The following is an 11,306-nucleotide window of genomic DNA, read 5'->3' as shown; positions in this document are numbered from 1 at the left end:
TGATTTGGCGCGGCGCGCAGCGCTGACTCCTGCAGCCGCGCTAAGATGCAGCGCGCGCGCCGCTCCAGCAGCGCGCAAAAATGCAGCACGCACGCTCATTTTTACAATATTTTCGGAAGCATAGATAAATATTAAGATAATAAAAAACGATAAATTGCATAGATAAAAAATGATACAAAGGTATTTTACATCGGTACAACTAGATAGATAGTTCGAAAGCATAGATAGATAGAACTACGGTGCAACTAGATAGAAACTACTACGGCATACATAGATAGAAACTACTCCAAGTCGCTACCATCATCATCATCCTCGTCGGTGTTGTCCGAGGTATCGAGCCATATGTCGTCCCAACGTTCATCGTCTAACGTGAAGATCGACCTCCCACCTGCTTCAACGATATCGCACTGCGCATTCGCCAATGCCTTCCGCCGACACCGGTCCGCCCGCTCCGCGCGGCGCCTTGCCGTCCTCTCCGCCCAGTAGGCACGCTCGTCGGCGACGTCCTCCGGGTGGCGACAGCGCCATTCCGCCATGGCTCGCTCGTCCTCCTCGGCGATGAGGAGGCGGCGGCAGCGCCGAGCGTGGTCGGCACGGTCCATGTCAGTGATGAGACGTGGCGGAGGGGCGACGCGTTGCGCCTGCTCGCGCGTGAAGACGTCCCGGAAGTTCATCTGCGACCGGGGCCTATCCAAGCGCCACGCCGCCGCGTCGTACGCGCGGGCCGTCTCGTACGCGCTCCGGAACGACCCGAGGCCGAGCCGGACGTCGCCGGACCGGATCTCGGCGGAGTACCAGCCGTTGGGGCGCTCGCGGACGCCGCGGTAGCCCGAAGAACCCCGGCGGCGCGGCGGCATGGTGGCGCGATGGTGACGCGGAAAGCGGCGAGGTTGCGAGCGGAGGGCGTGTGGCTGTGTCTGTGCGCGTGGCGAGCGCGGCATTTTATAGGCGCGCGCTCGCGCGCGCCAAATCTACCGCGCCGCGTGCTGCTTTCTCCCGCGCGCGGTAAGTTCCCGCCACCGCTGGAGCGCGCGGAACCAGCCGACGCGCGCTAAAACCAAATTTTACCCCGCGGGCACGCCTTTTATCGCACCTGTTGGAGATGCTCTCAGGCGAGATTGCCCTACGTCTCGCTACAAGGGAGACATAGGGGCGCTCTAATTTGCCGAGCTGTGTGCGTCTATCTGCTTGACTTGAATCGCAGTGGTTTCCATCCAAGTAGCTACAGCAGCGGCAGCGGCAGCTGCTGTAGCTACTCTCACTCGTAGCTTAGCTACAGGGAGCCTGCGCCCACGGCACCCCTGGTACGTCCCCTTCAAGTAGTAATCTCTTGTGTCTCTGTATGAGTTAATTACATCCGTAATACATAAAGTTATAGTGCGGTAACGGAATCATACATAAACTAAAAAACCCCATAAAACTAGTACAACAACTTAAGTAACAACACATTTTAATACATTTTCGTCAAATTTGACGGACGCCCGCTTGTTTTCCGTTCTTTCTTGGCAACGTTAGCATGGCAGCGGGCAGCGGCTGTCTATGCGTGTGGGACCCATGTGCCAATGGTACGGATAAAGAAATAATTAAAAGAGAGGCATGCACCGAAAGGGAATCGGACCCGCGACCTATGAAGCAGGTACGACAACAACTCACGCGCACTGACCAGAGGAGCCAACGTTGCTGGCTTTGCTTTGAGATAACCCATATGTTACTGGTTCCGAAACAAAGAAATAGAACGGATAACATAAATCAGGGCATGTACAATGATTAATAAGATAGTCTTATCTTAAGTTTTACATGTAATTTAGAGATGACAAAAAAAAACGGTTGATTAAAACGGTGCGAGGATTCAAATACGGAAACCATGGTTTGCTCGCATGCAACGACTAGACTGACAAAAAAAGATCATCATATTTTTTTTCTGAAATGGACTCAAGATCTATTAACGATCACCTTTTTTTCCAGATTGCTTACCACATGGCCATGTGGTAACGATCACCATCTATGACATGGAAAAAAGTTTCAAAAAATGAGTTACTATAGGATAATTTGTACCAAAATGGGACATAAAATAATTCAGATCCTTGCACTTATTTTACATTGTCTTTTTCTCATGTGAGATTTATGAGGTTATAAGAGCAACTCCAACGCATCGATCAAAACTATCATCCTTTTTTGTCTGCTAGCAAGTGTGCTGGCTGCTGGCAAGTGCGCCAACATAAACTGTGAGTTTTTTGTAGGCTGGCATGGCTGCCGACATGACATGGGGGCGTTGGTATGGGTGCTGGCATGAATTATAGGCCGTTGGTATTTTTTTATTACTTCTACTTTTGGACATGGATAAAAAATGGGTCGGCCGGTTGGGTACACCGGTCAGACGCACGGGGCAAAGAGCCAATAGCTGACCCAAACGGACGAAAGTGAACAAACTGCTTCTTCGTTTTGGTTGACGTGTTGGATTTGCTCTGAGTTCTTACCCCTTTGTTACATATGTGAATCTTTTATACACATTTACTATATACTCCTTCCGTCTGGTGAAGAGTGTACATCTAGCTTCAAAATTTGTTCACAAAAGAGTGTACTTCTATCTTTCCAATGCATTTTGAAGAGGGGAGAAATACTTTTCTCTCATCACATGGTAATCAAGACCAATAGCAATCTAGACATGGTCTTTTTAATTTTTACATGCACTTAGCTCATTGGGGGTTGGGTAATTAAAAGGGAAGAGATGGTGACTTGCATCTTTCCAATGCATTTTTTACTCAACTTCATAATTTTTCTTAAAATTTCTAAATGTACACTCTTCACCGGACGGAGGGAGTACATTGGAAAAACTTCGAAAGCAAAAAACATGCAAACGTTGGTACGGATTTTTCATATAAAATATGATCATCCACGGCATGGAAAAAGTAGAAGATGAGTAATTTGTACTGGATTACAATAATATAGCTCAATAGATGAACTTTGCACTCATCATAGCAGTAAGTTTTTCTTGCTCAAACTATTACAAGTTATGTTTTTATACATTCATGTTTCAAAGTTCAAAAAATCAGTTCTGAATAAGAAAAGAGATTTTTTTAAAAAATAAGAAAAGAATTACACGTATGTAATGTGGTACAAGGGCAAAAGAAATGCATCCCTACATTAGACAAAAAGTTCCGCAGGGGGGTTCCTAGTTCTTGCTATCGTGCGAGCAAAACAGAGCTCTTTGGTTCGAATCAGCACTCATTAACACGAAAAGAAAAAAAGAATTAGCACCTTTGTTTCATATGGGACTACTAATAAAACCTCAATGTACTTACTCAAAAACGTCAGGCATTGTTGGTTCGTGTAGTCGGTACGCGCGCGCGGCTGAGACTATTTGGTCCAAGGTCGCCGTTTCGAATTCGCTCAATGCAGACCATTGTATTTCTCCGTCGCACTGACAGGACTGACAGGTGGGTCTCACACACACAAATGGAGATAGAGCACGGGCTGCTGCCAGCCAACGTTGCCACCTAGGTAGAAATAACTGACGACAAACGGCGTCAATCAAATTTGACGGAAATGTATTAAAACGTGTCGTTACGTAAGTTGGTGTACTAGCTTTATGGGGTTTTAAAGTTTATGTATGATTTTGTTACCGCGCGGCAAATTTGTGTACTACGGACGTAATTAACTCTCTCTGTATATATTCTGCTGCAGAGATCGCGAATCCCTGCGCCTGACGCAGCCACCCGCTCCGTCGCTGCTGTTTAGATCAGACATGAGAGCATAGACCTCTCCCTCCCCTACGCCCCTACGCCCCTAGCCTGCTCCGGCACGGCCACGGCCATGGACGACGTGCTCCGTTTCAATTCAGGCCCTGTTCAGAAAATATATCGATCGTAAACACGGGCATCAGGCGAAGCTTCTCCCCACCATTCTACCCTAGGCCGGGCAGCGTATATGGCATGGCACGCATGTGTTCATGGATTGCCCATCCCGCCTCTGTACAGCCGAGCTGTTTGTTAGTGTGTCCAATGACATGAGCAGATGATCACTGTGCGGCGAGTCCATGCTTGGCATGCTGCATGCCAACCTTGTCAACGCATCGGTACCAGAGATAGAGCCGGGAAGTCATGGTCAAACCCACTTGTATTGGAAATAATATGGGAAACCTGGGCAAGTAGTGAACTGGCAATTCATATATAGGGCTAGATCTCAGTCGACTCGACTCGGATTTAACCAGGTCTCAATCAAGTGACATGACATATATAAAAAGAATAAATTCAAAAGAAAATTTTGCACAGATCTCCACAGAAGATATCAGACTTTTAGCAATCCCGGTTCATACAATATTAATGAACTTGGATAAATATGATAAAAAGCAATAACAGAAGTTCAGTTTTGCGGCGCCGAGTACTGTTACTGATTTCACTGAAGAAATACGTTGGTACTCCAGTTACAGTATTAAGTGAACAGATACATGTTCACTGCAACTTGTTCGCAACATAGAGGAGGTGGCCGATGTTCGTCGGAGGGTAGCTCTGCAGAAGCTTGAGGTTGGAGCTGAAATCGCCGGCAAGGAGCCGTTTCCGGACCAGGATCAGCATTGCGCAGCATATTCTCAGCAAGGTTTCCTGCAGCCAAATTTTCAGGCATCTGCCGAAATGCAGAACAAACCAGAGCATGTTGCTTGTTTGTTACCTGAGGACCATCTGGGTCACTTAACAGAGTGTCCCATATATGAATAATATCGGCAAAGTTAAATTCCTGGGTTAACAGCAGCGTTATCCACCTGAACGCGTAGAATTGGGGATTAACCTGCAGAAACCATGCTTCTGTTAGAAATACTGCAGGCACTTTCTTCACTACTATAACCATGGCATATCAGTAGTGTGCTACTGTCATAATGTTCCACACATCCAAACATTATAAAAGAGCTACTGTAAAAATATAGAACAGTGGAAGGCTCAGCTCAGATGAAGCATACATAATGTCACCGATAGCAATTGGTGTGGCAAGTGAAAGGACAACCCTACACACAGCAATAAAGATCATGTTGTTTATTATGTCAAGACTTACTTCCGTAGTTATTTCCAAGTGGTGCTGAAGTTCTCCATCATACTTCTTTAGAAGTTGCGATAATTTGGAGAGCGTCCCTCGAATGCCGACAACACTGTTGTCTAGCTTCTGGCAGAAGTTGTCTCTAAGCCCACTAAGTAACTCCACGAAGCAAAAGAAAGAATCGGCTTCGGCGAAGTTCTGCAAAGGATTCCAGGTACCAACATCACGATATAGATAGTCTCAAAGTCATGACTCATGAGTATACAAAATAAGAACTGTCTCAACAGTCAACAGTCTGCTCTACAACAAATGGTATGACGCATATGTCAAAATAATCGCTTACTCCATACAGCATTTTTATAATCTGGATCATTCCGAAATACAAAGAAGAGCGGCGCTAAAATTTCATTCATTCCTTGCACATATCTTATCCCAGCATTCAGCTTGGCAAAGATAATTAATATATTTCTCAGAGAATCCTGGTCAGAATAACAAATGATCAGCCATGTATCCTAGCAGAAAACTGTTTACACTTAGATACTGGAGATTTACCTGATTGGACTTTGCAAAAGAAGAGTCTCCACAGAAGAAATGTATGTCAGGGTGAGTGCGTTTTACATCACGGTCAACCTGCTCGATCATCTCTGAATGCTATATGAAAGATATATTCAAAGAAAAAAGATACCAATGTTAGAGTCATGTGAAATGGTGAAATGACTCACCCATGCACTCGACACCATATGCATTCGCAAACATTGAGAGCACACATATATAAATACACTAGAAAAGGTTAATTCTTCCGAAACTAAAAGGTAAATCCACATGTTTTAATTTTGACAACAATTGCTTCAAACGGTTCACCAGATTTTTTGCAATTTAAATTCTCAAAACATGTCAATCGATGTCCTTCTTACGAAAATAAAACAAAAACGAGCATAAATACGATGCAGATATAATGATATAAGTGGTTTAAATTTCTTGCACTTGATCCTTATGTTTGTCAAAGCATAAATGCTCTAAATTGATGCTAATGGCTGTCTGACACAACCTCCAGTGTAAGCAGCACAGATTAGTACCAATATCCAAAAAATGAAACACTGCCTGCAATATGTCTCCAGAACTACGAAGTACACCAAAACAACGTGTGCAATTGGCCAGATCATAAAATCCAAATGCACTAGAGCATACCTCAGCGAACTGATTCCATTGGCTGGTCTTCCCAAGGCTCAAAGGATGATCATCTTGGGCTATCTCCGACCTGTCAAGAAACCCATGCTCAACATGCTCTGCATTTCCGTCACTGTGGCCTTCTGATCCCCCAGTCGTGCTACTTCCACCTACCTAGCAAAATTAGGATTCAGGATCTCTGTCTCCTGGTGAGGATCTAAACTAAGTACCAATGTGATGTGAATCTATTAATTCGTACATTTTTTTAGAAAAGGATTTATTCGTACAATTAAGGCAAAAAAACAGTCTAATCTGAGCGTGAAGTGACATACAGTGTTGGGAAGGAATTCGTCTTTGAAGGCTTCATATTGTGACCTCTTTTTTGCCAACTCCTGCTCCCACAGTGCACGATCCTTGGGCAGATAGCCCAGTAGCAGCTGCGCAACCAACACATGTACAGTGAGAGTGAGTCTGTGACCGAAGAGGGCAAAAAGCAACACTTTTGACTGCATCTTTCCCCTCAAACTGACCATATAAGGACAACTGATCAAAAAAAGGTTAACAGTAGCACGTGGATGAACACAAAGGGACAAAAAGGCAGACGATTTCTAATCTGACATTGGCATCAAAAGGCAAAAATAAACAACGCACATTGACCAGAAACATCAGCTGCACATACAGTAAATCAGTCGTCTGTCTGAAATTCTGAATTAAGGCAAAATACTAAATCTTCAGCTTGAGACTACAGAACAAATCTCGAAAGAACAGAAGGACGAGCCTGCCAATCGGGTACCTTCCACACAGTCGACCGGACGCCGGCGCCGTCGGGGACGCCCTGAGCCGCAAGCATCCGCAGCTCATCGAGATCTATCACCTTCTTCGACAGCTGCAGAGCTCACCGGTCGCCCCAAGAACGACGCATCAGGACGACCCGATGGGGCAGAAGCGAAGAAGCAAAAGCTAGGAACTGAGACAGCGGAATTCGGACTCACCGCCGCGAGGATACGGGACTGGCGCGAGATCTCCAGCTCCGCCGACTGCGGGGATTGCGGCGAGCTCGCCATGGATTTGGGATATCACAAATTCACAAGACGGGTGCAGACTCTGACACTGGTCCGTGGGTTCGGAACTGTTTGGGTCGCGTTGGGACATTATGTGATCTGGCCGCAACCGTCGATTTGCTAGGACCATTGAAATGGACGGCCGAGATTATGCGACGACTTTCCTGGTCTATATAACTAGAACCGGCATGTCTTTCACTGAGCTTTCGATCAATGGTCAACATTAGGGCCTCTTTCATTTATGGATTTTTCATAATTTTCTTGAAGCTTTATGAATTTTATTCACATGTATCTCGTCGGTGAAAAATTGTTTGTTAGGTCATCACTCACTCACATCATGTGAAAGTTCTACGTACTTCCATTCAGTGGTGGAGGACGAATTTTTTTCAAGGTGGGGTGAACTTTTAAGCAAAAATATTTTTGGTGAGAAACTAACATAGATAATATACATCCAGTGATGCACACCGGTATTTTCATATAACCCTACACAAAATAATCAAATACAATGAAAATGCAAACATATTTTAAATAGAACAACAACCTAAAACATATCGATAAGGAAGCTTTAATGGAGTCTAGAAGATGCGCACAATGGTAGTGCACTGCCCTTCTTTTGAAAATCTAACCAAGATCAAGACCTTCTCCTTCCTATTCCCATCATCTTCTCCTTCTGAATGTGGGCTTTAAGTCGTCACGCGCGCTCTTGCTGGCTGCTGGAAATAGCGTGCGCTCCTAGCCACCGGGAAAGCTCCGCTCTCAGCGCTCCTCCTTGACATTCGCCCCCACATGGTCGACACTCCTGCTGGTGCCGCCCCGGCACCTAAGCGGCTAAGCTCTTGCTGGTCGCCGCCCCCGAACATCGCCGCTAGGGTTCGTGTCGAGTGAGAGTCTGGAGCCTAATCCCCGCCGTGCTTGCCCTGGATTTTTTTAATGGTACACGATGATGTGGTGTCATGATGAAGGAAATAAAAATGTAACACACCTGCTAGTTGCAACGACCCAATAAGGTGTACAAGATTCACGTCCCAGTAAAATGGTTCATCGTGATTTTTAGCGATTGATAGATTTGTATACGTAAGTACACAATCGCCAGAAATCAAGGTAGGGCGAGTGCCCCACCTCACCCTACCGCCTCCACCCCCGTGCTTCCATTCATGATCTTTGCCAATAGCATTAGTAGCATGGCGGATGATAAACTGAATGACGCCCCATCGATCGCATAACTTTTCGTTAGAGGACCCACTTGATTTATCTTTTATTTTTCTAGAATCAAGAGAGATATTTATTCAATCCTGTTGTTTGTGGATGCACAATCATGGAAGGGTTGATATAAAACCACATATGATGTCCCATGTTGAGGTTGGAAGAAGTTTTTGTAAAGTGTGGGCTTCAAAATCTGTCCCATTCCAATCGTGCTTGGAGATCACCATGCCAAATTTGTGTTGGTCCATGTTGATTTTCTTCAGAATCAGACTCTTGAGTAGAGAGCCTTATAAGCAAGTGTTCTTCATGAATGTGGACAACCCAATAATACATGCACCAGATTTAAGTGAAGATAGAGAGTTAATGACATCATCCACTATGAAATTTCTTTGTTTATTCTTACCGAGTATCCGAAGTAACCTCCACTTTCGTCGCGACATATAGGATCCATTCTTTTTGGCTTTTGTAGCAGATTCTTTGTTTTTAGAAGCAAAATACAAAAAGAACTAATTTCACCCATAGATTAACCTAGCAACTAGTCCTCCAGGGGTATTATAGAATTTGCGATGTCGTTGATAGGGGTATTATAGACATTTCGTCAGACAACAAGGTAAGATTGAAGTAGCCAAAAAGAACTGGACCGTAGTTCTAAGGGATTCTAGACACATCTAATTCACTTTGCGGCCCAGCAAAATCCACATATGCAGGAATCTACAGCTGAAAAGAACAGGTCCATAGCTGCACATGCCCCCTTTCAACTCCGAGCTGAGCGGGGCGCTGTTGCATCGACATTAATCTTGTGCATGCCCGACGCGAGTGGTAACCAAACACGACTTCTAGATTATGCGCTCCTCAATGATGATAGTAGCTTCTTTTCAAATGATTATAACTCTGGATGAAACTTATTTGTGTAAACTATCCTCGGGATTTACGCCCAAGTAGCGGGCACCAAAATGCAATGGCATCCAAGTGGAATTTGCTGAAGCCCATCAAGCCCAACAATGAAAGTTTTACAAAATGGGCCTTAAAGGTTGAAAGAACTTCCCAATAAAAGGACAAAATACAGCCGAACTATCTTTTTAGCCCAACTCATGTATGTTGCCTTACCCGCAAAAGCAAAAAAATTCAAAAAAATTCAAACAACTTCATCTCTGAACATAACTCAATATATTAGCAAGCTTTCACACACTGTAACCAGCAATACATTACATCACATTATATTTTACATTACATTCAGAAAATCCAAATAGATATCGATCGACCTTGTCCCACGTGACACACGCCTAATTCTTGCCGCGTGCCCACGCAGAACCATTTAATTCAATCTTAACTTATTTCACCCTTAATTTAACTAGGAACGATAGTAGTAGTAGCAATAATTCAGATACGCAGAAGGATCGATCAGTCATCACTGTGACTCCCTGGCTCCGAGGGCGCGCCTGGGCGTCGGCGTGGGCTTGGGCTTGCTGTCGGTCTTGACGGGGTAGGACGCCTCCATGGCGATGCCGCAGAGCCCGCCCGCGGCGCCGGAATCCTTCTCCACCCTGATGTAGCCCTGCTCCCCCCACGACGGCCCCCACGAGTTCTTCACCGTCCAGTACGCCTTGCCGTCCTCTGCCACGCCGTACCCGACCACCGCGACGCCGTGGTCCAGCTCCGTGCCGCAGCTGCCGGTGAAGACCCCCTCGGAGTAGAACATGAACGCCTTCCCGCTGGCCTCGACGGCCACGGACACGGGCTGGTTCGCCACCGCCTGGGCCAGCGCCTCCTCGCTGTTGGCCGGCACGTCCTGGTGCCCGTCGATGTGCACCACCACGGGGGAGTTCTGGGCCACTCTCGCGACGTTGCAGGTGCCTTGGGCGGCGCGGTACGGGTAGGCAGCCTCGGTGATGAGCCCGCCGTTGCTCTTGATGTACTCGAAGGCGTTGTCCATGAGCCCGCCCTGGCACCCTTCGTTGTCCGCCGTGTCGCAGTCGATGAGCTCCTGCTCCGAGAGGGACACGAGGCTGCCCGTGCGGATGGCGTTGATGCCTTCCACGGACACCACCGTGGAGAAGGCCCAGCAGCTACCGCACTTGCCCTGGTCCTTGACGCCCGTCACGGCGCCCTTCTGCCGCCAGTCCACGGACGGCGGCAGGTCGGACACGTTCACGGCGGCGTACATGAATCCGGGGACGGACGGCGGCGTGGCCGGGGTGTCGCGGCGGAAGTCGCCGACGAAGGTGGCGCGGAACTCGGCCTGGCTCATGTCGCCGAAGCGGTTGAGGCGGAGGCGGTAGGGGCGGTCGCCGCGCTTGTTGTGGGAGTGGACGAAGTGGGCGTTGGACTTGAAGGTGCCGAAGCGGCGGTGCTTCTCGGCGTGGTGGCGGGGCACGCGGTGCGCGGTCTGCCACCGCTCGTACAGGTCCCACAGCGCCTCCTCCGACTCCAGGTCCTTGTCCTCCATCGGGATGGCGCCGCACAGCTCCACCGCCGCCACGGCCAGCACTGCCGCCACCATGGACGCCACCAGAAGCTTCTTGCTAAGCTGCCCCATCGTGCTAGCTGCTACGTACCAAACTAGTTCACCGAGCAGTAGCTGGTGTTGGCTAGCTTGGAGTGTGAGATCGATGAGGGTGGAGGAGAAGAGAGGAGGTGTATTTATAGGCCGGGTCGTCCCTCATCATCTGATGAGCAGCACTGAGAAGCTTTGTAAGCAAGCAGAAGGAGAGCGATGGATTGGTTTGCGGCGGGAAAGACACGAGGAGGTTTAAATGGCGGTAACAGAATGCTGAGCGGAGGGGTGTCAGATTCTGCTCGGGGTGGTTGCCAAGTTGCGTGCGGCGGCGCTGGTATTGGGCGGCCACG

The 11,306-nt window shown here is 47.4% G+C and overlaps 3 protein-coding genes across 3 annotated transcripts; all 3 read right to left on the bottom strand.

Annotated features, from left to right (window-relative positions):
* Window positions 1-208: 208 nt before the first annotated feature.
* Window positions 209-857, bottom strand: LOC125548966 (AP2/ERF and B3 domain-containing protein Os05g0549800-like). The gene has a single exon (XM_048712474.1). It carries the CDS (start codon window positions 855-857, stop codon window positions 282-284), a length of 576 nt encoding a protein of 191 aa, XP_048568431.1. The 3' UTR covers window positions 209-281.
* Window positions 858-4,274: 3,417 nt separating this feature from the next.
* On the bottom strand, window positions 4,275-7,338 carry LOC125545653 (TBC1 domain family member 13-like). Its single transcript, XM_048709669.1, has 9 exons — window positions 7,188-7,338; window positions 6,989-7,081; window positions 6,528-6,632; window positions 6,217-6,369; window positions 5,581-5,679; window positions 5,379-5,507; window positions 5,047-5,226; window positions 4,669-4,785; window positions 4,275-4,601 (listed from the first exon to the last, which is right to left on the bottom strand). Exons 1-9 carry the CDS (start codon window positions 7,257-7,259, stop codon window positions 4,452-4,454), a joined length of 1,098 nt encoding a protein of 365 aa, XP_048565626.1. The 5' UTR covers window positions 7,260-7,338; the 3' UTR covers window positions 4,275-4,451.
* A 2,305-nt stretch (window positions 7,339-9,643) lies between these two features.
* Window positions 9,644-11,056, bottom strand: LOC125548965 (cysteine proteinase EP-B 2-like). Its single transcript, XM_048712473.1, has one exon. It carries the CDS (start codon window positions 10,993-10,995, stop codon window positions 9,868-9,870), a length of 1,128 nt encoding a protein of 375 aa, XP_048568430.1. The 5' UTR covers window positions 10,996-11,056; the 3' UTR covers window positions 9,644-9,867.
* Between the last annotated feature and the right edge of the window lie 250 nt (window positions 11,057-11,306).

This window comes from Triticum urartu, chromosome 3 (genome assembly GCF_003073215.2).
Source record: "Triticum urartu cultivar G1812 chromosome 3, Tu2.1, whole genome shotgun sequence".
In the NCBI taxonomy this organism is placed as follows: Eukaryota; Viridiplantae; Streptophyta; class Magnoliopsida; order Poales; family Poaceae; genus Triticum; species Triticum urartu.
The sequence above is the reverse complement of the archived record's forward strand: the minus strand, read 5'-3'. Positions and strand labels throughout refer to the sequence as shown.

Bases quoted from the DNA above. Each gene is read 5' to 3' on its own strand.
- LOC125545653 (XM_048709669.1), bottom strand. From the start codon at position 7,259: ATGGCGAGCTCGCCGCAATCCCCGCAGTCGGCGGAGCTGGAGATCTCG. The intron at 5,680-6,216 runs GTATGCTCTAGT...TCTTTCATATAG, and splicing joins AATGGAATCAGTTCGCTGAG to CATTCAGAGATGATCGAGCA. The intron at 5,227-5,378 runs GTATGGAGTAAG...AATCCTTTGCAG, and splicing joins ATCCAGATTATAAAAATGCT to AACTTCGCCGAAGCCGATTC.
- LOC125548965 (XM_048712473.1), bottom strand. From the start codon at position 10,995: ATGGGGCAGCTTAGCAAGAAGCTTCTGGTGGCGTCCATGGTGGCGGCA.
- LOC125548966 (XM_048712474.1), bottom strand. From the start codon at position 857: ATGCCGCCGCGCCGCCGGGGTTCTTCGGGCTACCGCGGCGTCCGCGAG.